At 40.4% G+C, this 26,859-nt stretch overlaps 1 protein-coding gene across 7 annotated transcripts in view; it reads left to right on the forward strand.

Annotated features, from left to right (window-relative positions):
* MTMR3 (myotubularin related protein 3) overlaps window positions 1-26,859 on the forward strand; it is a 135,864-nt gene that overhangs the window by 84,079 nt on the left and 24,926 nt on the right. For all 7 annotated transcript variants that reach the window (XM_060118096.1, XM_060118098.1, XM_060118099.1 and 4 more), the window contains exons 3-8: window positions 3,141-3,226; window positions 7,715-7,804; window positions 8,233-8,349; window positions 16,496-16,578; window positions 18,815-18,981; window positions 25,108-25,204. In XM_060118096.1, the coding sequence (XP_059974079.1) occupies window positions 3,224-3,226; window positions 7,715-7,804; window positions 8,233-8,349; window positions 16,496-16,578; window positions 18,815-18,981; window positions 25,108-25,204 (557 nt within the window). In that variant the 5' untranslated portion in view covers window positions 3,141-3,223. The remainder of the gene's footprint in view (window positions 1-3,140; window positions 3,227-7,714; window positions 7,805-8,232; window positions 8,350-16,495; window positions 16,579-18,814; window positions 18,982-25,107; window positions 25,205-26,859) is intronic.

The raw sequence follows: 26,859 nt of genomic DNA on the forward strand, positions 1-26,859 counted from the left end.
GACACACAGGCTCCGCGGCCATGGCTCGCGGGCCCAGCCGCTCCGCGGCATGTGGGATCTTCCGGGATCGGGGCACGAACCCGTGTCCCCTGCATCGGCAGGCGGACTCTCAACCACTGCGCCACCAGGGAAGCCCCATCGTGACTTTTAAAGGAACTGCTAAACCATTTTCTACAGCAGTGCGTGAAGGTTGCAAATTCTCCATATTCCACTACCTTTTTTATGTTAATATCTTCATCACTGGAGTTGCACTTTGTTATCTGTTTTGAAAAACTTCAAATCCACTTCTATTTGAGTTATTTAAAATATAGCAGTTTGAATATGTATATGATACTGTCATTAGACATTTAATTCTAAAACAAATATCTTTTGCACAACATTAGGACAGTTTAAAAATAAAATTCATCCAGTAGGTGTTTCTTTTTAAAGTGATCTTTTTTTTTTTTTTTTTTTTTTTTGCTGTACGCGGGCCTCTCACTGCTGTGGCCTCTCCCGTTGCGGAGCACAGGCTCCGGACACACAGGCTCCGCGGCCATGGCTCGCGGGCCCAGCCGCTCCGCGGCATGTGGGATCTTCCGGGATCGGGGCACGAACCCGTGTCCCCTGCATCGGCAGGCGGACTCTCAACCACTGCGCCACCAGGGAAGCCCTAAAGTGATCTTTAAGAGATTTTTTTCTAATAAGTTCATACCCTCAGGAATAATTTCTTTGCCTTTCCTCCTTTCCTTTTTAATTAATTCCAACAGGTGGCCTCTTTACATACCCTTGCCACCTCATCTAAAACAGCAGTTCTTTGTTACTCCTTATCCCTAAACCCTGCTTTATTTTCTTTGTAACACTTACCAGCTACCTAATATAAAGATATCTATTTATTTGTTTCTAGTGGGGAAGGCAGGCAGTAAAATTTTTATTTTATTTCATTTTTTAAATTTATTTTTGGCTGCGTTGGGTCTTCGTTGCTGTGCACGGGCTTTCTCTAGTTGAGGTGAGCGGCTCTACTCTTTTTTGCGGTGCACAGGCTTCTCATCGTGGTGGCTTCTCTTGTTGCAGAGCACAGGCTCTAGGCATCCAGGCTTCAGTAGTTGCAGCACGTGGGCTCAGTAGTTGTGGCACATGGGCTTAGTTGCTCCGCGGCATGTGGGATCTTCCTGGACTAGGGATCGAACCCGTGTCCCCTGCATTGGCAGGCAGATTCTTTCATTTATTTATTTATTTATTTAGGCTGCATTGGGTCTTCATTGGTGTGCGCGGGCCCCCTCCAGCCGCAGCGAGCAGGGGCCACCCTGTGCCGCGGTGCGTGGGCTTCTCACTGTGGTGGTCTCTCTTGCCGTGGAGCGCAGACTCTAGGCGCACGGGCCTCAGCAGCTGCAGCACACGGGCTCAGTAGCTGTGGTGCAAGGGCCCAGCTGCCCCAAGGCATGTGGGAGCTTCCCAGACCAGGGATCGAACCTGTGTCCCCCGCAATAGCAGGCGGACTCTCAACCACTGCACCACCAGGGAAGTCCCAGGCATTAAAATTAAGCTCCATGACTTTCTGGTTACAGTTGTCTCCCCTAGATCTAGGGCAGTGCCTGGGTTATACTAGGTGTTGAATAATTGTTTATTGAAATGAATGAATAAATGAGAATTTTATGCTAATCTGTGTTCTTGAGCTAGGTTATATCACAAAGACTTGTTTTAGGTTTGAATAATGGTAAGAATGATGACTCTGACTTGATTTGTTACTAAACCACTTGGTTCTTCCTCATCCTTCTAGCCTCTGAACAATGGAGTACCCCAAACCACCACTTGGTCCTCTTAGTTTCTCCATCTGTACTTGCCCTGGAATTTACTAGCTTTAATGCCATCCACACACTTATGGCTCCCACATTTATGTTACTATCTCTAGCTTCCATCTTCTTCATCTCCAGGCTAGTTTGTTCAGCTTTTACTTGGCCTCTTCAAAGGGATATCTGATAGGCATCTCAAATATAACGTGTCTAAAACGGAACCTTTGATTCCCTGTTCCCCCTCCTGTACCTCTGCACAGAGTGGATAATCCATTTTTCTTAATGTTTTCCCTCATCAGTAAATGGGAAATCCTTGCTTCTAGATGCTGAAGCCAGAAAGTGTGACTTCTTTTATTTAATGAATTAGTTCAAATCCTGTGGGTGGTAATTTCAAAATATATCCAGAATCCAGCAGTGTCTCACCATTTCCATCACTACTTCTTATGGTGATTATTTCCTTCTGACAGGTCTTCCTGTTTCCTCCTATGCTCCCTCAGCTCCCCCAACAATCTAGTCTGTTCCCACCCTATAGCCAGAGCCATCCTTTAAGTCACCTCATGTCGCTCCTGTGTTCATAACTGCACAAGGCTCCACATGTTCTGGGCCCTGCTACTTCTTTGATGTCCTCTGTTCCCTCACTTTCACTGCTCACAAAGAGTTTACTTTGAATATTGAATCCCAGACTGCCTAAAATATCCTATATTCATGGAAGTTTAGTGAACTAGAAATGCTGGCTTTGCATGAAATGTATCTATTTTTTTTTAAAAAAGCTACTTATTAGAGATGATAGTGTTCTTACTAGCCTGTCTTTGAGTTTCTTGTTAGGTATTCCTCCCCCACTCTTATACTTGTTTCTGAAAACCAAGTAAAGGTATTAGTGCAGTTTATGTGAGTTTTCAGTGAGCATAGGATATTGGGGCAAAAGGCAGTTTTTTCGTATTCTTTTACTAAGCCAGTTTGGTTCCCACAGATGGGGGGATACATTTTGAATTTACAGATAACCACAAAAACATACTGTAATATTACAAGAATGTTGTGTTTGCATTTGCAGGTCAGTTTTAGTTATTGCTTTATTATTTTCATCTAAGGTTTATAATATTTTTTGTATTTGCTATCAACATTAAGAACATGAGCCTTTGCTACTTTTTTGCTCAAATAGTTTACGACCAGGAGGATTTTCACAAGGGAGTTAAGGAGTTTGGATTTGACTAGTGGGGATTGGCTGGGTGATACTCATCTTTTCCTTGGCTGACTGGTCAGGTCTTTAGGTCCTTGTGTATGCAGTTTCTTTAATTAGGGTATGGCCAAACGGGGCGGGGTGTGTGTGTGGGAATTGCCAATTTTGTCCTTTTTTTTTTTTTCTTTTTCAAGATTCAGGCATAAAGGAAAGAAAAGCCTTGCCAGGATACTGAAGAAAGGACGGGGATCTCTCCTCCTAATCTGGGCCTCCTGTCATGGTAAGTTAAGAAAATTGAACTTGAACTCTGTCCTGACAATTAAGTGAATACTAATAAGTTCAGTTACCCATTTTTGTTATTGTGAGAAATCATTTCACTTTTTCTTTCCCAGAACTCTCTTGTCTATTTTCTTTTATTGTTTACTTAGTAGTAATAATTTTAGAATATTCTAGTGTCTTAGAGCAGTTTTGCTTCTATTAACTTTAATCCTGTGAGTCAGATATTGTCTCTTTTCAGTCAGATAGTAAATGGAGTCAAGACTAAAACCCATGTTTCTTGGACTACAGGGTTCTTATTCCTTTTCTAGGAAGGAAGGTATCATGAAAAGCTTTTTCTCTGTGTGTGTGTGTGTGTGTGTGTGTGTGAGCGCGCGCATGTGTGTGTTTTCTTGTGTGTAGGAGAATTATATGGTCATACACATATTCTTTATGAATTTACCTTTCTGGATAGAAGCAATTCCCTGTCTTCCCTGTCTTGTCTCTTTAAGGCATTATTTTTATCCCAGAGAAGATGAAGTAGCTCTGTACACTCCCTACCTACGTCTTTGACTAAAATGAGTGTATTTCAGTGACTTGTGGGCCATTTAGGACCCAGTTCAGGCAGAGATGATGGAGCAATGAGCCAACCACATTTCTGTCAGTCCTGAGAACACGTAAACCGTGCTCCAAGGCTTAAAAAAGAAATGGTCCTCTGTATTGTCCCGCTTCTATCTTGGTGATGTTTTCTAGAACCAAACTCTGTCTCATGCTGGTGCACAAAGAAGGAATTGAAAAGGCCATGTTAATTTCAAGCTTCATTAGGAACATGGGTGGAAAATGCTTTTCAAAATTAAAAACAAACTAAAACAAAACAGAAAAACTAGTTGTATAGAAGTGTCATATTAAAACGACGACAAAGGTAACTGCTCTCATCTTAAATCTTTGCCAGTTTTTTCTTAGTTTGTGGGCATAACAACTTTCTAATGTATCCTGTACCCAAACACTGATGAGCTTTTCTTTAGACTATATTTTATTTTATTGGTTTTCACGAGTTTTTAATGAATTGAAAAAGTGTTTGCCTAATATTTTATAGTATGTATGCCAATGCTAATGAATAGCAAATGGTGGACTTATGAAAGCAGCTCTGTTCTGTACTGGGGGGTTGTCCTTCACTGTGTACCACATAGCTACAACGGTGTGGTCCTCATTCTGGTGCTACTGGGGTCTCTGGTGCCCTGCAGACAGTCTTCCTGGTGCGCTCTGGAGATACTTCTGTGTGCAGTATTTGGGGAGCAGTATGACCGTGGGTCTTTTTTAAAAAATCTGTCATAAAGTAGCATTATAACAAGTTTTTACAAGTACTTATTTACAACTCTTCCACCAAAACCCATGGTTGTGTTCCTTTCTAACTAGTTTATGTCCATATGTATATTTTACGTAGTTGGAATTAAAACATAATTATTTTGCTTATTTCACTAAATGAATTAAACACTTTTCCCTTCTTGACTCATTGGATTCCTAATGATTTTTTACTAGCTGCATATCATTTTGCAAGTTGTTGAATCATTGATTTAAGTAATATTAATATTTTCTTTTGTTTTAGAATTTTGGTTCTGTGTCCTTAATCCTTATTATTATTATTATTATTATTTTTTTTTTTTGCGGTACACGGGCCTCTCACTGTTGTGGCCTCTCCCGTTGCGGAGCACAGGCTCTGGACGCGCAGGCTCAACGGCCATGGCTCAGCGGCCATGGCTCACGGGCCCAGCCGCTCCGTGGCATGTGGGATCTTCCCGGACTGGGGCACGAACCCATGTCCCCTGTGTCGGCAGGCGGACTCTCAACTACTGCGCCACCAGGGAAGCCCGGGAAATTTATTTTTCATGGCCTTTAATACCAGTCTTAAGAATGATAAATTGACAGACTGACAATCACTTTAACTTTTACATTTGTCAAATGTTCCTACAGATATTTCACTCTTAAGTATAGTTTTTTTTTTTAACCTGGAAAGCTGTATATAAATTCAGTTTATAGGCATTTCCACTGGTCAGCCTCTACTCGCCATGTTCTTTAAATATTTATCTCTAAGGTATAGACTTAAGTCTCTTACCTGCATAGTTTAGTGAATAGCAGAAATTAGCCTGGAACTGTGGTGACTGATCGATCCCTTTTCAAGGTTTTATAGGTGAGCCCATATGGCGCTGGTGGAGATTAACTACCACCAGATTCCACAATGCCTGGTGTTCCTCAGCAGTAGCAGGAAATTGACCATGTGGAATACATTCTCCTACTAACAAACTACTGCTTATAGCTAGCCTAGGAGAAATTTGTTTTCAAGCCTCTTATCAGGGTAACACTTGACAGACTTTTTCTTTTTTTTTGGTTAGTTTGTTTGTTTATTTATTTATTTATGGCTGCATTGGGTCTTCGTTGCTGCGCACGGACTTTCTCTAGTTGTGGCGAACGGGGGCTACTCTTCGTTGCAGTGCATGGGCTTCTTACTGCGGTGGCTTCTCTTGTTGCAGAGCACCGGCTCTAGGTGTGCAGGCTTCAGTAGCTGTGGCTTGCCTGCTCTAGAGTGCAGGCTCAGTAGTTGTGGCCCATGGGCTTAGTTGCTCCATGGCACGTGGGATCTTCCCGGACCAGGGCTTGAACCCGTGTCCCCTGCCTTGGCAGGCGGATTCTTAACCACTGCTCCACCAGGGAAGCCCCGACAAGTATCAGTTCTTTGGTTAGTTGCAGTGTGGAATCTGAAGCCATATCAGTGAACTTTTTGTATTATGTTGAAACCATAGGTCTGTCTTGCACTTTAAATTAATCTTTTTCCATGCATAATTTTGTAACATCAAGAATAGGTCATTTAGGGGCTTCCCTGGTGGCGCAGTGGTTGAGAGTCTGCCTGCCAATGCAGGGGACACGGGTTCGTGCCCCAGTCCAGGAAGATCCCACATGCCGCGGAGTGGCTAGGCCCGTGAGCCATGGCCACTGAACCTGCGTGTCTGGAGCCTGTGCTCTGCAGCGGGAGAGGCCATAACAGTGAGAGGCCCGTGTACCACAAAAAAAAAAAAAAAAAAAAAAAAAAAAAGAATAGGTCATTTTGAAAACGACGAGGAATGAGAAAATAATGAGTAATGCAGATCTTCCAAATGTAGACATATTTCGCGGTAAAATTTCTTTAAAAAAATCACCCTTGGGGGCTTCCCTGGTGGAGCAGTGGTTAAAAATCCGCCTGCCAGTGCAGGGGATACAGGTTCGATCCCTGGTCCGGGAAGATTCCACATGCAGCGGAGCAGTTAAGCCTGTGTGTCACAACTGCTGAGCCTGTGCTCTAGAGCCAGTGAGCCAGAACTACTGAGCCCGGGTGCAATGACTACTGAAGCCCATGCGCCTAGAGCCTGTGCTCCACAACAGGAGAAGCCACCACAATGAGAAGCCTGCGCACCGCAACAAAGAGTAGCCCCCACTCTCCGCAACTAGAGAGAAAGCCCGCATGCAGCAACGCAGACAAAAACAAACAAAAAACCTTGAGTATTGTTTGTTTATAGATAGGATTTTTCTTTCTTTGAGATTAAAAAATTGTTAGAAGTATGATAAGTAGAATGTGTAGAAATGTCCACTAGTGGTTGTAATTCTTACTGGTGCTGTCAGTTTAACATGATATGGTTTTGCTCATATAAAATTTGCTGTGTAAACAGATTCCATCATAATTTACAGTCAGACTTTCCAACAGATTGCTTTTTCCCCCTGGTCTTCCTATACCATAAAAATTCATAATGTAAAAGGCTACTTTTTAATATAAATTATAATTAGTTCAATTCACGTGCCATTTAGATTATAATTTATTGCTTCTTTGAAATTGCCTTAATAGAAATAAATCTAATTTGTAATATAAAGCAAATTATGCTGGGGGTAGTGGTTCACACATGTTTTCAGTTTGAGAATTCACTTCTTAAGTTTACATTAAAAAGAAAAAATCTTTCTGTTATGGAAAGTTCACATATAACCAAAGGAGACACAATGGTATAGTGAACTCTCACTTAAAAGTTGCATGAATTATCCCTCATGGACAGTTCTGTTTCATTTATGCCCCATTCCCTTCCCTCTCCAATTATTTTGAAGCAAATTCCAGACGTGAGTCACATCATTTCATTTTTATATAATGCAGAATGTATCTTTCAAAAATAAGAATTAAAGGTTATAACTTAAGAGAAAAAAGCCACTGTATCTTGGTTTCTCTTAAAAGTAATATACTAACAACTTATTAGTGCTTAATAGAAATGTTCTTAACTTCTTTGACTTTTTTTTTTTTGGCATTGGTGTGTTCTCCATCTAAAGGCGCCTAATGTATTAGATGGAACACTTTTGGGGGTGAGTATTTTTTCATTGAGCTTTCTGCCAGTCCACCTTGGTCACTGGACTCTCACTGTTATTATGCTCCTAGACATGGCAGAAAAACCCAATATGGATGAGTAGGAGCTTTGAAATTATTTAAACATTTGGGTTTTTCCAGGATGAAGAGACTCGGCACAGCCTTGAGTGCATCCAGGCCAATCAGATCTTTCCCAGGAAGCAGCTGATCCGGGAGGATGAGAATCTTCAGGTAATTTCAGGCCACTTTTGATTGTGAAATAAGTATTAAGCATCATAGTAACAATGTAGCAGAGCTAATGGATTCAAGTAATGTACTATATGTAGGAAAATATGTATTAGAAAAATATATTTTTTCCTGAGCCATACACATAATAGCAATTTAAGCTGGAAAACATCTCTCCTGTTAGAAAGACTTTTTTTCCTGAGAATTCACTGAGATGATCATCTCTGCGTCATTCCTTCTGTAGTCTAGAATATGAATAACTAGGTTTTATGAATCTTGAATCATGTGGGTATAAACCCATCCTTTTTAGGTCCCTTACCCATTTATGTACTGTTTTTGAGTGACAGTGTTTATCATCCATTCACCCGACCCGTGTTTGAACACTTTGCTTTACTGCTTCAAAACTCTGAAGGGTTTCTTCTTCCATTTTGAAGGTTCCTTTCCTTGAACTTCATGGAGAAAGCACAGAGTATGTGGGCCGTGCTGAGGATGCCATCATTGCCCTTTCTAATTACAGACTTCACATCAAGTTCAAGGAGTCTCTGGTTAATGTAAGTGTTTCTCAACTGTTCTCCCACTAAAGTAGATGGAGAAAGGAAGTATTCCAATAAAAAAACTTGTTAATGTTCTCAAAGAGAGGAGAGTTATATGGGGTTTGGTTTGAAAACCTTGTGTGCTCTGCTTTTCTCTCACTTAATTTAAGCACTCAGGAACACTAGGTTAGCAAGCAACTCTTGTGCTTGATTTAAAATGATACATGTAGTTGTCAGCTAAGGTGTCCATTGTCTCCTAACACTGCAGTAGGTAATGCTGTAGCATTAAGCTTTGTAAGGGTGCAAAGGCTGTGTAGGCTTTTATTCCTCAATTTTTAGTAGCTGCTGACTGCCTCAGTTGAGAGAATTTCCTTGACCTTAATGTCAAATGTTGAGTTGTACTTTGAGCTCAGTGCAGACTTCTGTTATAGGATGAAGTTATTCTAATGGCTCCTTAGTGGTGTAAGTATAGATGTTAAGTACAATGTGTATTTGCATAATGGACTATACATTGCTGAAGAGAAGGAAGGCTTTCACTTTTTGAGTGCATTTACCCTTTTCAGTTATTAATGTATTCTCAGTGAACTGGTTCTTCCAGCACACTTGCCATCATTAATAGTTTTCAATAAACGTGCCTTTTACCACAAAAATGTGAAGGTTCATGTATTTCAACCAAATGAATGCCTTCTTTCTTCCTCACTGGAAGGAGGCTTTTTGCACTTTGGTTCTGGCACAAAGAAGTGTATTATGACATCTTGTAAAAGCTCAGGACTGGACTTTCGTTCAGATTGTGTGTTTTGGGGTTCATTTTGGGATTCTTAGAAAAAGTTTACTCAGCCATCCAGAAGTTACCCAATTCCTTCATCATATTTTTCCCTTGTCAAGACTCAAATGGCTGACATTTTCTTTGTGGTTGGCATTTATTATTTTAGTATTTATTATTATTCTTTGTAGTTAAGCATTTACATCCAGGAATCATTGTGGCCTGAATTCCTTCTGGTTTCTAGATTTGGGCTATGATCATATCTGTTATGTTAGTTTTCTGCCTATCAGCTAAAAATACACACTGGATTCATCAAGGAAAGAGGCATGTTGTGCTTTCTTACCATATAGTACTGTATTCAGAAGGGCCCATTTGGAATTGGGTGGCTGTGATAGGAGGGGACAGGATTGAATCTCCTATAACATTCCAGCAACCAGAGGTTTCCTACCAGCTGCTGTGGAAATAATGACAGTAATAATTAGTAGAATTGCCCAATTTAATTTTGTGTTTAAACTGTGTTTAAATGTCTAGAATTGATAAAATTGTAATTAAATTGCATGTGGAGATAATTTAGTTTCATATCATTGCATTTTTCCATACAGTCCTCTGTCTCTCAGCTTTTTGGTTTATGGCGAAGTATTTCAGAGACTATTTTTAGATCTATTTGGGAATATGGTCTATTGGAGAGAAAGCATGGATTTGATCATGTCATTCACCAGCCTGAAGCCCTTCAGTGTTTCTTAACTACTTCTAAGATGAAATTACTTAGCATTGTATGATCCTTGGTCCCTGACAGCTTTTCTGTATCCCTCTTTTCCCCCTTCTTCCCTTTGTATTGGTAAAACCACCCTCCTAGGAATCTCAGACATAATTTACACCTCTGAGTTCTCTCTTCTCCTACCCAGGGAACTTCTCTTCATCTGTCAAAACCCAGTTCAGGTGATAAATTCTTCTGTGAAGCCTTTCTCAATCCCAGTTCCCTCCCTGACAGTTTATTACCCTCTCTTCTGGCTTCTTCTGTATCTTGAACATACCTTTACAACATTTACCAGATATGCTGTAATTTTTTGTTTATTCATCTTTGTATCTTCAGGATCCAGCGTGTTTACTGGTGCCATGGTATTCAGTAAAAACTAAAGTAAATTGAAGTTAATAGGGGTTTGAAATTGATATTAGACCATTTTTAAACCTCCTTTAGGTTTAAAGTTCATTTTAAAACATACTTCTGTGTAAATATGCCTGTGTCATCTTGTCTCTTAACGGTAGCTGTATGAGTAGCTTATCTACTGGAATTGTTGGTCCCCCATTGTGCTTAAGAAAACTTACCCCGTTCTTACTTTTGACTCATGTCTTCACCTAAAAGTGCTTTCCATTTAGCATTATAACCCTCTAAGGCATAGAGCCTGTATGTCACATTTTAAAAAGCCCAAGATAATGGTTTTGCACAGAAGAATTGTTGTGCAAAAGTATTTTGGCGTTGCAGTGACTTTAAACATTTCAGGTTGAGAGCGACTAGGACTTCTTCATACAAGTACGTTAATCACATCGCAGTTAGTGCTAAGGTTCCTAAAACCTGTGGTTACTCCCAGAAACAATGGCTCCTCCTACACTAGGTCCTCCCTCAGCAGATGAGTATTTAAGTAAAATCTGTGAGATTAAGAGACCCCCCCCCTTTAAAGGTCATTATATCTAAATCAAACATAAATCAACCATCACCCAGATGTGCCAGTATATATTGTGGCATGCTCCAGTTTGCATCATTTTGTATGCTTTTAAATCAACACACATCATTTTGTATGCTTTTGAATCAACACATTTAGCACTTTAGAGAATGACTTACTGACAAGCTTTCAGTAGCTACCTGATAATCATATATTCTCTGTTAATTTCACAGCAGCGCTGAGATACATCATTACTTTATTTTTATTTATTTATTTATTTATTTATTTTTGCTGTACACGGGCCTCTCACTGCTGTGGCCTCTCCCGTTGCAGAGCACAGGCTCCGGACGCACAGGCTCCGCGGCCATGGCTCGCGGGCCCAGTCGCTCCGCGGCATGTGGGATCCTCCAGGATCGGGGCACGAACCCACGTCCCCTGCATCGGCAGGCGGACCCTCAACCACTGCGCCACCAGGGAAGCCCCATCATTACTTTAATGCACACACATTCACTGGATATCAAGTTTCCAGTTTCTAGGGTAAAGAACCTCTAGTACAGTTCAGTTGTAGCATTTAAGGTATGAATTGCTCCTATTCTGTGCTTTTCCCAAACTATATTTTTATATATGTACAGGTATTTGCTTAACTAATTTATAAACAAGTAAGTGTTCAAGTGGAGTTCATGAAATTTTTAAACAATTCTTGTTGTGTAATTCAATAGACCGCCTCTCAATCTGCTGCTTCTGCAATCCCAGTAAGTAGCATGAGAATTCTAGGCGGTTGTTGCACCTGTGCTTGGAATAAACTGGTTTTGAGTGTCAGATGCTCACCTTGCAAATCAGCAAAGTGTGTCATCTCTGCATGAGTCCCTTCCCTCATATTAGACAAAGTTCTAGTGGTTTCCTATATGAGGACAATTTGTGGGGTGGGGATAAAGCCACACAGTTTAAACATAAGCGGGTGGAATTGTGACCTTCAAAAAATGTAAACTGAATTTCAACCAGAAATAATTTGTAAAGTCAATGTGAGTATTTAAAAGGACATTAAAACTCCATTTCCAGACTGCTGTGTTAATGCTTCTTAGGAACAAGCTGGAAGTATACTTGGAAACACTTCCCTTAGCATTTTCCTAGATTCTTTCCATTGCCTAACTATTGTACATCAAAAATCTTCATTCCCCAAGCATCAATAGGAGGTTATTGTTAACAATGCACTTTGGCCTTAGCATTCATAAATCAGAAGAGCTTCTGAAACCAGTGCTGGAAGAGTATCTTGTAAATACCACAGGTGAGCAATAAAGAGTTTGGGTCTTTAACCTGTGACAGTCTTCTTCCTCTGACTGGTTTTTAAGTCATAGAGTTAGAGCCCAGATATTCCAATGTGTTACAGATTTTAGGTTAAGACTCATTACATTATTTTTTACTCTTCTATTGCCAGTTTTACTTCACATGTGTATGCAAGATTAGTACTTCCCATTCATGCTATAAAAAGGGCATTTGTTTTTAAAAGGTATACATTATCCCACTTTTAAATTCTGGTGCTTAAAAAATAATTCACACACACACCCCCACCCACCCAGAATGAATTATGGTAAATATAGTAGGATATGATGATATAAAATTCCCTCTGGAATGAGACAGTACTGTGAGTCTTTTATACTTGTGCATGTCTATTAACTTTTTAAACTGCCGCTCTTCTGCTTTTTTGGATTGATGCTCTTATGAGTTTTGGTATACATGATATAACTTTTGACCTTTTGAGGAATTGATTAACAGCACTGAGTGTGTTTGATGTATTTTTTTTTTTTTTCTGGTATGTGGGCCTCTCACTGTTGTGGCCTCTCCCGTTGTGGAGCACAGGCTCCGGATGCGCAGGCCCAGCGGCCATGGCTCATGGGCCCAGCCGCTCCGCGGCATATGGGATCCTCCCAGACCGGGGCACGAACCCGTATCCCCTGCATCGGCAGGCGGACTCTCAACCACTGCGCCACCAGGGAGGCCCTGTTTGATGTATTTTGAGCATGAGTTTGGTGGGTTTTATAAGAGGTAAAGCACTGTGATGGGAGATAGAATTGCCTGGCAGGTAGAAGGCAGAGGAGAAAAGAGCAAAAAGAAAATGAGTTGCTACAAAACACTGAATCAGTGGGTAAGAGAGGATTTGAATGTGACTTTAGATTTCTTCGAATTGCCTCTAAGGAATCTTGGTTTACATTCTGTTTTCCTCTTGAAGATCCCTGGTGAAGAGGCTACTACTTAATTGTGAAAGAAAAACTAAAGTAGAGCTCACACAGAAGGGAAGGGCATCTTAGAGGAAGAAAGAAGGGAGTACCATATGTAATGGAAGGACCCTGAGCTAGAGGACAGCCATGGATTCTGGTCCTGACTTGCCACTAGCTTTAGTGTAGTGGCTTAACCTTCCTGGGCTATAAAATGGTCTGGCTCTTGTGTCTGTAATTCTTTGTTATAAGGTTGAATATTGGGTATGTCTAGTTACGGAAATGGTAAGAGATCCTCCTAATATATGATGAAAGTTGAGAAACCTAAATCAGTGGACTTGCCTTTAAAAAAGTAGAGAACCTTATGTTTTGGTTGGATGTATGAAGAGGAAAAGAAGCCTATCTCTGGCTTTTTAGAAGAGGAGGCAGTCTGGGGGCAGGGGTGCATTGAAGAGTAACACTGAGGTGAGAGGGGAAGAAAAAAGGGAATTTGGTATAAAATCAGATATTTCCCTTTTAGGTCCTTATTCTTGCTGCATATTAAACTTCCTTGCATGTGACAATCTGCATGATCATTAAAATCTGTTTTCTGTGTCTATGACTTGAGTACACATGATTGTTTCTGGTGACTTGCTAGTATCTGTATACTAGCAACCAACATTTTTATCCTTATTCCTTAAATTTTCAGTGTTAAAATACATGAAAGTTTGTATATTGAAAGCATTTAGGTAGCATATGTTTTGCATGCTCTGAGGTGTTGCATATTTGTATTTTGGAAGTCTGGACATAGGCTCTTGGGCTCTAGTCCAATAGTAGGGATGTAAAACTTACCTGTTCTTTGTAGCAAAATAGCACAGACTGGTCCACTCCCTCCAGCAGCTGCTAATAGCGTTAGTTGGTTTTCAAGTTTTCTAGCTCTAAGGAAAGGTGATAGAAGGGGATCTGGGATGCGGGTGACTGCTGAGAGAGCACGTGGATTTGTAAAGCTCACTCTCACTCTACCCCAGACTCTTCCCATTCCCTGTCCCTGGGACTTCCTAAGTTGTGACCATCCGAGGTTGAGAAAGCAAAGGCTTGTGTCATGTAGGAAGGTTGGAAGGTTGTCCAAGGAAGTCAGGAAGCATGCAAAATTTTGGCTGGTAAAATTTTAGAAAATTGAGATAAGAACTCAGGCCTCTTAATTGCCACTCTGGCAGCTCTTTTTTGTTTGTTTGTTTGTTTTGTTTGTGGGGTGGGGGGAGAAGGGGGTTGTAGGTTTAAAAACAAAGAAACCCAACATGAGTCTGTTATAGGATATCCAGAGGACTGGCCTGAGAACAAATCAGTGTTCTCTTCTGATCTCTTAATCTCCTATTACTTCTTCACAATTTATCCCCACTGATACATTGTTGGTTTTTTATTTTTTCCTTCTTAGACGTACAGGTCTTGAAAGAATTTTTAGCAGCATCAACTCCAGTTTCTCACAGCACCTTGGGGTTAAGGAGTTAAACAAAAACAGAGGGCCAAAGCTCCTTTTTTTTCTCAGAACACAGGCAAGAATTCTTAGTCTTTCTCTTACTTCTGGTCCTATTACAAGTGTAAGGGAATTTTGTTGATTAATCAAGAAGGCTCGGGCTTCCCTGGTGGCGCAGTGGTTGAGAGTCCGCCTGCCGATGCAGGGGACACAGGTTCTTCCCCCGGTCCGGGAGGATCCCACGTGCCGCGGAGCGGCTGGGCCCGTGAGCCATGGCTGCTGAGCCTGCGCGTCCGGAGCCTGTGCTCTGCAATGGGAGAGGCCACAGCAGTGAGAGGCCCACGTACTGCAAAAAAAAAAGAAGGCTCTAGTCCTGAGGTAGAACTCACAGTCATTACCTGAGTAATATTATTTTGCTTTCTTCCCCTTTTTAATCCCTGCCCCAGTTTGTTTGTTTATTTGTTTGTCTAAGATGTCCGGCATTGGGCTTCTTTTTGATCTCCACATCCTTGTTCTGAGAGTTCTCAGCTGACTCTGGCAACTGCATGGTGGGGCAGCGTTTGCCAGAAACCTGTTTCTGAAACTGGTTCAGCTAACAGGAGGGCCACCCCGTGCAGGCAGGACTCTCTTGTTTCTGTCTGTTGGAAGAGACTGCCTCCTTCTCATGCAAAACATGAATTGTTGGAATGCTCCTTGCAACTCCCAGAGCCACATTTTGGTTGGGCTTGATACAGTGTGAAAAGACCCTTTTCCAATGAGTGTTTTCCAATGAGTGAGAGTATCTACTATTATTTTTACCAGGCTCTCTTTAGAAGTTTTGGAAATTGCTTTCTGAAGCCAGGGGTTGAATCAGGATAAGATGAGGGACAGAGGGAGGATTCTAACAACCGCTTAAGGATTTGTCACCCTGTTCAGATGCTTTCCCTCCTGTCTGCCTGCCTTCTTTGATCCCTCTCCACTGTCATACTTATCCTGTGTTCAGTAGTCTGCTGACCAGACTGGCAGGGAAAGAACCATCCCAGCTTACTCATACCTTGAGCCCCACTTGGCAAACAGGGCTCCTCAGCTTGTCTTTTTCTTTTTTTTGGCTGCGTTGGGTCTTCGTCGCTGAACGTGGGCTTTCTTTTCTCAAGTCGTGGAGAGCGGGGGCTACTCTTCGTTGCAGTGCGTGGGCTTCTCATTGCGGTGACTTCTCTTGTTGCAGAGCATGGGCTCTAGGCGCACGGGCTTCAGTACTTGTAGCACGCTGGTTCAGTAGTTGTGGCTTATGGGCTCTAGAGTGCAGGCTCAGTAGTTGTGGTGCATGGGCTTAGTTGCTCTGTGGCATGTGGGATCTTCCTGGACCAGGGCTTGAACCTGTGTCCCCTGCATTGGTAGGCAGATTCTTAACCACTGTGCCACCAGGGAAGTCCCCTCGGCTTGTCTTTTGAAGCAAATTAGACCTAGCTAATTAGGCCACTGTGAGACCTGCTCCCTTCTCCTCGATACCTAGTCTACTGAGCAGAGAGCCTGACCCACAGCTCTGTCTACTCTCTTGTCTTTTTTTGTGCAACCTGCAGGCAGTTCAGACCTCCAGTCTTTTTCAAGATTCTCCTTTGCTGACACAAAGCCACAAGCCCACCTTGTCATTTGGGGCAAGTGACAACTGTAATCCCACTAGCCTCTTGATCTGCAGCTCTTTTCTGTCAACAAGACAGGATAAAGGTTCTGGTTCCCTTTAGCTTCTGTGTCATCACAAATCACAGCTAGCTCTAACCTTGTAAAGTAGTGCTTTGAGAGATGAGTTTGAAAGTTTGTTGCCAGAAAGGTGGCATATTTCCCTGTTCTTCCAGATGTGGTGCCTCCTCTTTGTTAGCTTTGTGCTATGACATGACTTGAGGGCACTGATTAGAGGTTGAGAAAGGGAAACCCTAAATCACCCAGGAAATCACTTGAGTGCTATTGATCTAGGTGAATATGCAGTTCTGTGCTTCTTTTTCCTGCAGAGCTTTCTAATCACTCTTGTTGGACACACTGAAGAACTGCAGGGTCAATACCTTTTTGACTAAGGGAACTTCATCTTTTTTAATTGCAGGTTCCATTACAGCTTATAGAAAGTGTTGAATGCCGAGATATATTTCAGCTTCATTTGACTTGCAAAGACTGCAAAGTTATCAGGTATGTGACGAGTTTATGCTATTGTTTAGTGTGGAAAATACTTCTTAAAGGATGGATTCATGATTTGATAACAGAAAAACAGCTTTTGAGGGTCAGCCTAGTTAGTATTTTCGGAGTAGTTAGTCCCTGAAATGTTTTATCTTTAGCCTACTTTTCTATTGGAAAGGTGTTTTTTATTTTTTATTTGGACATGATTTTAAATTTACAAAACAGGTGCAAACATAAAAATAGTAAAGAGCACTAGTATTGTTAACATCTTACCCTATTTGCTTTATCGTTTGCAGGGGGCGTGTGTGTGTGTGTGTGCGCGCACGCGTGCGTGCATGCGCTAGTGTGTGAAATTCTTGTTCTGAACGATTTGACAGTAAGTTACATAATCATGGCCCTTTGCCCTGAAATACTTAAGTGTGCTTTCTTAAGAATAGGGGTATTTTCTTACATAACCCACAGTATCATTGTCAACTTCACAATTTTACACTCATAATACTTTTTATCCAATCTACTCTCCATGTTCCAGTTTGTCAGTTGACCTAATAATGCCCTTTATAGCATTCCCCCTACCTCGTTCAGAACAGGATTCAGTCAAGGTCACACATTACATTTAGTTGCCGTGATTCTATAGCTTTCTTTAATCTGAAATGTTTTCTACCACCTTTCTTTATCTTTTATGACATTAACGTTTTGAAGAAAAAATCTTTTATTGTAATAGAAAGTTTCTTATTTTGTGTCCAGTGTTTCCTTGTGATTAAATTGAGGTTGTGCGTTCTCAGCTGACTACTGTACGTATGAGGTTGTGTCCTTTTCAGGAGATTGTATTACAGCTGGAAGCAAACAATGTCCATCTGTCCCTTGCTGATCACTCTTGTCAAGGAGTCACCCGCTTTCTGTGTAATTTCTGTATTTTCTCCCTTGCAACTAATCAACAGTCTGGGAGGCACTTGAAGACACTAGAAATGTCCTGCTTCTCATCACATTTCTCCAGTGTTGGCTTTATCTGATCTAGTCTTTACTATAATGGTTGAAAAGTGATGCCTAAAATGCATTTTAAATTTAGTAGCTCTACCAGTTTTTAATTCCCCAAGTTTTTACTTTATTTCTTTGATCTATTCTGGAGTGCCAGTAAACATTGTGTGTGGGCATATTGATGAGCCACACTGATTGGGACAAGGGAGAGGTTTAAGTGACCTCCTTGTTTTTTTTTGTTTTTTGTTTTTATTTTTTTTGGAGTATAGTTGATTCCTCCTTGGTTTTAAGGTAAATATTTAAGTTGCTTTTTAGCCATTGAGATTTGGCTTGCTTTTGATAGATACTGGTTATAACTCACAGTTTTAAAAGGTTGCTTATTAATTACTCAATTTTAGATACTGCATTTAAAAATATAAAGTATTTTTTACACTAATTATTTTAACCTCCTAGTTATATATACTGAAAATTGCACTTGATAATAGAATTGTTTTGTTCTCTACATGGTAACATCTGAAAGTTTCAGTGTAATGTATCTTATTTTCGATTTAAAGTTGCTGATTTATTCTAATTGCTAAATAGATAAATTTTGAAATTATTCCCTAATTGGCTAAAAGTACTGTGAACTATGTTTGAGCTTGCTGTAATAATGTCATAACAAAACAAAAAGAACTTCTTTAAACATATTCTTTGAGAAGGACAACCATAAAGCTTTGGTGGAAGAAGTGGAATAAAACCCCATTCCTGGAAGAGAATGACTGCCATTTTACTTTAATAATTGTCAGTCTCAGAAGAGATTTTATTAGTCTAAAAAAATAGGTTTTCCACATGTCCAGTTTTCTTCTTCTTGACATTTAGCACCATTGGCTAAAATTTGTTGGACATATTTTGTCATTATAAATCATAAACATTAGACCACCTCTAGTGCTTTTTTTTTTTTTTTTTTTTTTTTTTGCGGTACGCGGGCCTCTCACTGTTGTGGCCTCTCCCGTTGTGGAGCACAGGCTCCGGACGCGCAGGCTCAGCAGCCATGGCTCACAGGCCCAGCCGCTCCACGGCACGTAGGATCCTCCCGGACCGGGGCACGAACCCGTGTCCCCTGCATCAGCAGGCGGACTCTCAACCACTGCGCCACCAGGGAAGCCCCTTCTAGTGCTTTTTTGATTATAGTTATCATTTCACTGTGAGTAGGCACTCTTGAAATGGTGGCTACCCTTAGGTTTCATTGTCAGCTGTCTTCTGATTACATTTGTACTTGTTTGGCTTTACAAAGGTGTCAGTTCTCAACCTTTGAGCAATGTCAAGAGTGGCTGAAGAGACTGAACAATGCAATCCGACCACCTGCTAAAATAGAAGATCTCTTCTCATTTGCATACCACGCTTGGTGCATGGAGGTCTACGCCAGTGAAAAAGAGCAACATGGAGACCTGTGCAGGCCAGGTAGGCCTTTCTAAAACGTGCAGATGGTGACTTTATTGAAATACTGCTTGAGATATCCATAACATGAAATGGGACTCCTAAGCATTCATGTATTTAATCAGTATACTTTTCATGGAACATGTAGCATTTGCCCATCATTCTTCTAAGCTCAATGGAAGATGTTTCCTACCTTTCAGGGGGAAGGAAAGAACACTAGACGTGGCATCACAATTTACTGGGCCTGACTAAAAACACCTAGGGTATGGGTGTTAGGGGAGCCCAGTGGAAGGGAGCCACGAGCGTTATATACATGTTTGCGAAGAATGCACATTTGAAGTGGCTTTTGAGTAGGCTTTGAAGGTTGAATAAGAGTTCATTGATAACAGACTGGGGAAAAGAACTTTAGACAGAGCAAGTAGCATGAACAAAGGTACAGAAGTGTGAGGTTAGGCCACAGAATAATGGATTACAAAATGGCTTTTTGCTGTCTTTGAATTTCAAGTCATAGATTACCTTTTGTCACCCCTTTCATCTCACAGATGATGAAACAGGTCCAGAGAGGCCAGGTGACTTTTCTCAGGACAAATAAAGAAGTTGGGCCTATATTGGAACCCAGGCTTCCTGACTCCTCATGAAATCTTTGTCACACTCACTGTCTTTCTCCCTCAAAAATGGCATTGACAAAGTTCATGCTGTTTCTCTGTGTGTAGTTTTCTATAAATTGTATGTTGCCGTAAATAGAACTTTGCTGGTCCAGCACCAAATCTTTAACATGTCCAGCTTGGAAGCAACGTCTTGAATTCCTGAGCAGTGAAACGTTGTGAGCTTCCTTCCAATAAAGTTTACTCTAGAGACTTTTTCCTTTAAACCTCAATTTTCAGTCCTGAACCTTCAATATTAACAATTCTGCCCTGGGTTGTTTTAAACATTTGAGGCTAATCTAGCATGCTTGGATCCCTTTGTTTCCTGGCTCATTCACTGGTTAAAGCTTTTGGTTCATATATTTAATTAAATTATAGCAAACACAAACATATTTTTAAAGATGCTTTAATATGTACTTTTGTTTGACCCTCATGACCTTGTCAAACAGGCAGGATAGGCTGGTGTTTCTGTTTTGGGAGCCAAAGAAACGGAGTCTCAGAGTAAAACCTGTTGCCAAGTCCCACTGCTAGGCAGCGACAGAGCCAGGACTTGAACCCAGTTCTCAGCTATTGGGAGCTGACTGTATGGGGTGCTGTGGATACAGAGATGAAAAACAGAGGCACCTGCTCTTGTGGAGCCTCAGGGAAAGCCCCAGGAATCCAAGCTTCCCACAAGCCTGGTCAGCCAATGGAACCCAAAGTCGTTCAGAAGAGTCACCCACACCAACCTTGGAAGGGGACGAGAATGTGCCTTAGCTGTCTCTCACTTCACTCCCTTTATCCGTTGCATCTTTCTTTTTCCTTCTTTATATGAGATGCCATTGTATTTTAATTCTTTTTGTTCATGGCTCTTTTCAAGTTTTTTTAGTTTTTAAAAAAGTAACGTTTACATGCAATGAGATGCACAAATCTTACATGTATATTTGCTAAGTTTTTAGCTATTATATCTTATTTATTAGATTTTTAATCTCTACCATCTCCTAGGATAATGAAGTTATTGAGTGTATCTTGCTGTATTATGTTATATAAGAACTCTGATTTGTTTAAGGCTCTTAACTCCAAGAGGCATCCCCTAGTTTTGGGTTGCCAGTGTTTAGTTAACAAGGCTTGAATTTCTCCTAACCTGTTTCTCTCACAACCACAGACTGAAAATTCCTCATCTTTAGATGATTCCTTATTCCCTTGATAATTTAGTTTCTTTAGGATTTGAGTCAACTCAGAATATTCCTAAGATGTGTCAGATCAAAACTTCACTCCTGTCTATTAATTATAGATGGCTTTTTTCTGAACTGAGATGACTTTGGTCCCCAGGTCTTTCCCTTATTGAAGATATTTGGTATTCGTTGGCCACCAGCACATCCAATTTCCTGTCTTTTCATGGGTTTGTGATGGATGGAGGCATTTGGGGGTTAGAATACTGATTTAGGAACTAGAAAACCTGAATTCAAACCTGTACTCTACCATTTAATTTTACAAATTAATACTGGGCAAGCCATTTATCCTCTCTGTACTTTAGTTTCTTTTGTTCTTCAAAGTGAGACATTTTTCTTCTTCCTGCCCAAGCTGATCTGGATATTCTGAAGATCAAATCTGTTAATGCTGGAGAGTTCAATTCAGTAAATGTTTGAGTGCCTCCTATGTGCCATGCCATGTGAATACATTTTGGAAATTATGAATATACAAGACGGTGCCATTGTAACTGATTGGAACTTTATGAGTAAAGGTTGTATTTTCTTTTCAATATATACATTCCACACTGAAGTCAACCTGCTACAACTCACATGCAATCTTACTGTACTTCAGTGACTTGGTTTGAGTGTGTGTATATATGTATGGCTTTTTCCTTTTATATATTTTCACTGTGGAGTACAGAGGAAAACCTGCTTTTAAAAAATACTGTGGTTTGAGAGTCCGCCTGCTGATGCAGGGGACACGGGTTCGTGCCCCGGTCCAGGAAGATCCCACATGACGTGGAGCGGCTGGGCCCGTGAGCAATGCCGCTGAGCCTGTGCGTCCGGAGCCTGTGCTCTGCAACGGGAGAGGCCACAACAGTGAGAGGCCCGTGTACTGCAAAAAAAAAAAAAAAAAAAAAAAAAAAAAGAATAGGGTTCAAAAAAAAAAGAATGGACTGGACTTCCCTGGTGGTACAGTGGTTAAGAATCTGCCTGCCAATGCAGGGGACACGGGTTTGAGCTCTCGTCTGGGAAGATCCCACATGCCGCAGAGCAACTCAGCCTGTGCACCACAACTACTGAGCCTGTGCTCTAGAGCCCACGAGCCACAACTACTGAAGCCTGTGTGCCTAGAGCCTGTGCTCCGCAAATAGAGAAGCCACTTCAATGAGAAGACGGCACACCACAACAAAGAGTAGCTCCCACTCGCCACAACTAGAGAGAGCCTGCACACAGCACCAAAGACCCAATGCAGCCAAAAATAAAAAATAAATTTAAAATGAACAGGAGAAAATTAAAAAAAAAAAAGAATGGACTAAAGCTTAAAGCTTCTCTCCCATATGCTCAACATCTTTCTCATTTTAGCTGCCTTCTTGGTGACTGTTCTGTACTTCAGCATTAATCTGGAGTCCTGACAGATGACTGGGCAATTCAGTTGCTATTTTAGTAGCATCAGACCCACATCTCTGACCTCTCTTCTATGATATACCCATTAAGCACATTTTGATTAACTATGAATAGCATGACTCTGGGTCATACACTGTTGTGCAGCTGCCTGTTTCGTATAAAGTAAAAGCCCTTGTCAGCAGAGTCCGTTTTCTGAGTTTAAATGCAGTCCAGTAAGTGTACATCTAGACGACTGCACTGGGACCTTTGTTCATAGAAAAGAAGGATTCTTCCCTCCGTATTTGAAAATCTGGGCGGGCTAGTTCTCACCTTCTCTGACTCTGATACTGTTCTTCCTCACTATCCCAGGCCTTTAAGTTGTGTATAATTGTAGGCTTGAATACTCAGAATCACCGGGAAGCTAGACTTTTGGGGGGAAATTTTTTTTAGACTGCTGGTTGACACTGTGGTTATGATAGAGGGATTTACTGCTTTAAATTTTTTTCATTCCCATTAAAATAAGAATTGCTACACTGTTTGTGGTGTAAGAAATACAGAATGTTAAAAAGGGACAGATCCTCATTTGGGGATGGGGGAGGCACACAGGAAGGGTTGAAATGGAAATACAAAGCTAAACAAATAAATTGGGGTATTACAGCATATCTAATGTTGAATCAATGGAGACATGAGAATTCTGAGAGGGGAGTTCTTAAGGGAAATCCAGCAATATATGTGCTTGGCATGCACTTTTCTGGCAGAATAAACACAAGTGAACTTACAACACAATTTAGCAAAAGCCAGTTGAATTACTCATGTATGTAAGGTCTGCTGCTAAATTTTTTTTTCAAGCAGTGGTTTTCAAACTAGGTTGTGATCCACCAGTAGGTCATGAAATCAAAGTTTTAAGAAATGAAATATGAAATGAAAATTCAGGATAGAAAATACCAATGTATCACACACATAGTAAGGGTGGGTATTTTGTGAAACTTAAAAAATAAATATGTCGTATTGAATTGTGATGTAAAACATTCTCATTGTGGGTTGTGATGGTCAGTTTCAAAGTTGAAGCTGATGAAGTCACTGCTTTGGAGGATACAAAGATAATTAAAACTCTTCGCAAGGAACTTGAAACAACAGATTTTCTGTGCTCACTACTCAGTATATATTTCTTGTGTGTAGCTCAGAATTTCATGCCGGGGATGGTAATTCTAAGCCCTTTCTTGGGCAATTGTTCTATGTAGAAAACTGCCTGAGGAGGAGGGGAAGGAGGTGGGAGAGGAGGAGGAGGAGGTTCTTGTTATTTTGCCAGTGATTATTTTAAAGTTATAGAAGATCCTGTTTAGAGTATGTGTTTAAGATAGAGGTACTAATGTAAATGACCATTAATTAAAATACCTTTACCTTTTGCAAAGACTTGGAGCTGTATCCCAGGTTGGGGAAAATCTTGTCATTAATTAATGAACTTGGAAGTTGCCATAGTTCTTACAGCTTTTATATTGGGATTAAAAGTGAAAGATTCCCTGTGTAGAATTATTGATGGTCACCATTCCTTGCAATTTGTAGACAGCGCTCCAATACAGGTAGCTTTTTCCTATTTGGAAGATTATATTGCTTTTAAAACTTTTCCAAAATGGGATAGATTCAGTTGATTATTTCTTCCTGCATCTCTGAACCTCACCTTTTTATAGCTCTCCTTCAGGAAACATATAATACTTAGTTTAAGCTCAAGAAAAGCAGTTTAAATGTGAAGTAGTTTTATAGACTTGTCCTTCATTCAAGTAATTGCTATTTCGTATTCTGAAGCTATTCTCCCAGGGAGAGCAAAGCTTTGATCACCAGTGCTGGCTGTTTTATGCTTTTGTTACTGTAGTTTCTCCCAGCCCCCACCAGTATTTATTTTACAACCTATAATACTATATGTTAGAGATACTGCTTAATGGTTTGTTTTGTTGTTGTTGTTTATTTGTTTTTTATAAAATTACTGCTCTAGGACTGTTTTCAAGGAAGGAAGTTATTTCAGGTTTAATGACTTTTATGTTCGGTTCATTTCTGCCTTTGTTGCTCGCTGTCTTGAAGAAGCAGCCAAATTCATTAGGGCAAATGTAGGCAGGTTATACTTGTTTGGGTGGATGTTCTTACAATTGCTCAGCACTGTAGTTACTAGTGTGATGTTTCTTGAGATTCCTGGGTACTGGCAGTTAAAAGTCCCATGATCTTTTAACTGCAATTCTGTAATCTGTAAGGTTCTGAAAATCAAAAGATTTTTATTTTATTTGGTAGTTTGACTTGATCTGAACTATTTGTTGCTTTATTTATCTCATTTAGTGTGAATTATCCATGCATTTCACTGTAACGATGTTAACGTTTGGTTAACGTTAACCCAGTTTGATATCATTAACCCAGTATTATTATACATGCACACCTTAAAATCCAGAAAATTCAGGTTCTGAAATCTGGCCCAAAGTGTTTCTCATGAGGAGTTATAGGTCTGTGCTGCCATTCTTGATGAACTTGTTGATTTTATTTCTTACGTATACCATCAGTCTCAGTGTGGAAATGGGAAAGTAGCCAGTATAGGGATAAGAACATGGGTTTTGAGATGAGACAGACCTGCCATAATAATCACCTCAGTCTCAGTTTTGTCCTCTGTAAAATGAGCCCAGTGATACTACTCTCAAATTTGATAGTAGTGATTAGATAATATTCTTTTTTTGTTTTTTAGTTTATTTTAAATTGAAGAGATAATACTAATTTTTAATTAAAATCAAAATTAATTTCCTCATTTCTTCTTATAGTCTTATCCTGGCAGGAGATTTTTTTAAACTAAATATGTTATTTATACAATACCTTTTTAAACATAACTGAGCAGGGTAGCAATGCTTTCATTCCACCTGTTGTGGAAAATCGTATTCATTTCGTCCTTTCTCCTATCTGTCTGTGGTTCCTAGGGGAACACGTAACATCACGGTTTAAAAACGAAGTGGAGCGGATGGGTTTTGATATGAACAACGCCTGGAGGATTTCCAACATCAATGAAAAGTACAAGTGAGTTGTATTTGATCCCTGTGGACTGTGTTTCATGGCCCCTGCCTTTGCAAGAAACCCCAGTTCTCATGTGGCAGAACATTTGAATTTAGACTTCTTCTTTGAAATGGAGTTTTATTTATTAAATCTAAATGCCTCATCTTCAGCGTACTTCTGGGCCTTCTGTTCCCATTGCTATCACTGGAGTGGAAAGAGATCCTTACTTATAGTAGGATCCTGGAACCTTCCTTTCTGTCCCCTCCTATTCTTCCTGGCATATGCATGTCTAGATAATATTGTGCTTACCTGTAGACAGGGAGTTTCTGTTGTTCTCATCACTGCTTGACATCACATTAGAGATAAGATTAGTGATCTCAGAAGCAGTGATAAAACACTTAGGAGTTGGTTTTTACTGTAATTTTACTCCAGATCCTATGAAATAGGCTACCGTATTATTCTCTAATTTGTTGAGCTAAAACTAATGTCACAGCTATGATCGCTTAACCATTAAATGTTAATGTAACCATTATTAAATATTTCCCATTACCTATTTCCCTAAAAGGTATAAGAACTTTGGTAGGGGAGGGCAGTTAACTACTGTGATTTTGGTGATCCAAATTTCTGTAAAACAAAAGAAAATTGTCCAGAATTTTAAAATTAACATATCCTTCTCCTCTTAAGTTTCCCTGCAGCAATTGGAGGCCTTAATCACTCTGTTGTCCTTCCAGCTGCCTCAAATTGTGATAGGTATTTTCCTGAACTGTTTGTGGGTAGCCACCGGAGCATTTCATTTTTTGTTGGAAAAACAACAGCTAATTACTACGCACAGCTCTTAACATGGACCTTGGCCAAGGAGGTGGTGTGAAGAATCAGGAGCTACAGACATTTCATACTTTTGCCTGTTCTCAATGACAGGTCACATTAGAGAATTGAGGTGGAGAGAGGAGGGGCGTCCTCAGGGAGCCTGAGGCTGCCACAGGCTTTGCTCACATGTAACCCACCTTTCCTATACTGGAAACTGCTTATCTACAAGTGAGAAGCTCATACTTGCTGAAGAGCTGACTACTAGGTAATGTAATCCTTAGAGAACAAGGAATATAGTGATCCAGAATATTGGGTGAAGTAAAACAAAACCTGAATTAAGCTAAGCTTGTTGAGAAAAAATTTTTCAGTTCAAAAGCTAGTGGTTTTCAGAAATCTTTTTAATATGGATTTAAAAAATTAACTTCTTTGAGTCCACTATTTCCACTTCAGAACCAGCCTTCAGGACATTGAAAAGTTCTTCGTACTACAAAGGAAGAATAAGTGCCAAATTTACTCTTAAGTTTAAAAGAAGATAAAAGGAACAAGACTCATGGTTAGAGTGTTAATTTATAATCTGTGTCCTAGGTTATTTTTAGGAGTTTGTAGATAGGTATTAGGAAGTTTGTGGAGCTACTTTTGGTCAGTCTCCCTTCTCCTGGTTAGGCTTTTGAATTCCTGATACTTAATCTGGAAATTGAGAATAAGAGAGAGAGATTTAGTGCAGAATGATCAGAACCCTCAATTCCTAAGCAGTTTGTATTTGTCTGCCTCTTCCCCTAATGCATAGAGTAGGTAGGGCATGGTGGTAGAGATGGTGGTAGTGGAGGACGAGGAGCAGTTTGTATATTTTTGGATTTGGATTAAGTGTCTTA

Source organism: Mesoplodon densirostris, chromosome 15 (assembly GCF_025265405.1).
Source record: "Mesoplodon densirostris isolate mMesDen1 chromosome 15, mMesDen1 primary haplotype, whole genome shotgun sequence".
Classification (NCBI taxonomy): Eukaryota; Metazoa; Chordata; class Mammalia; order Artiodactyla; family Ziphiidae; genus Mesoplodon; species Mesoplodon densirostris.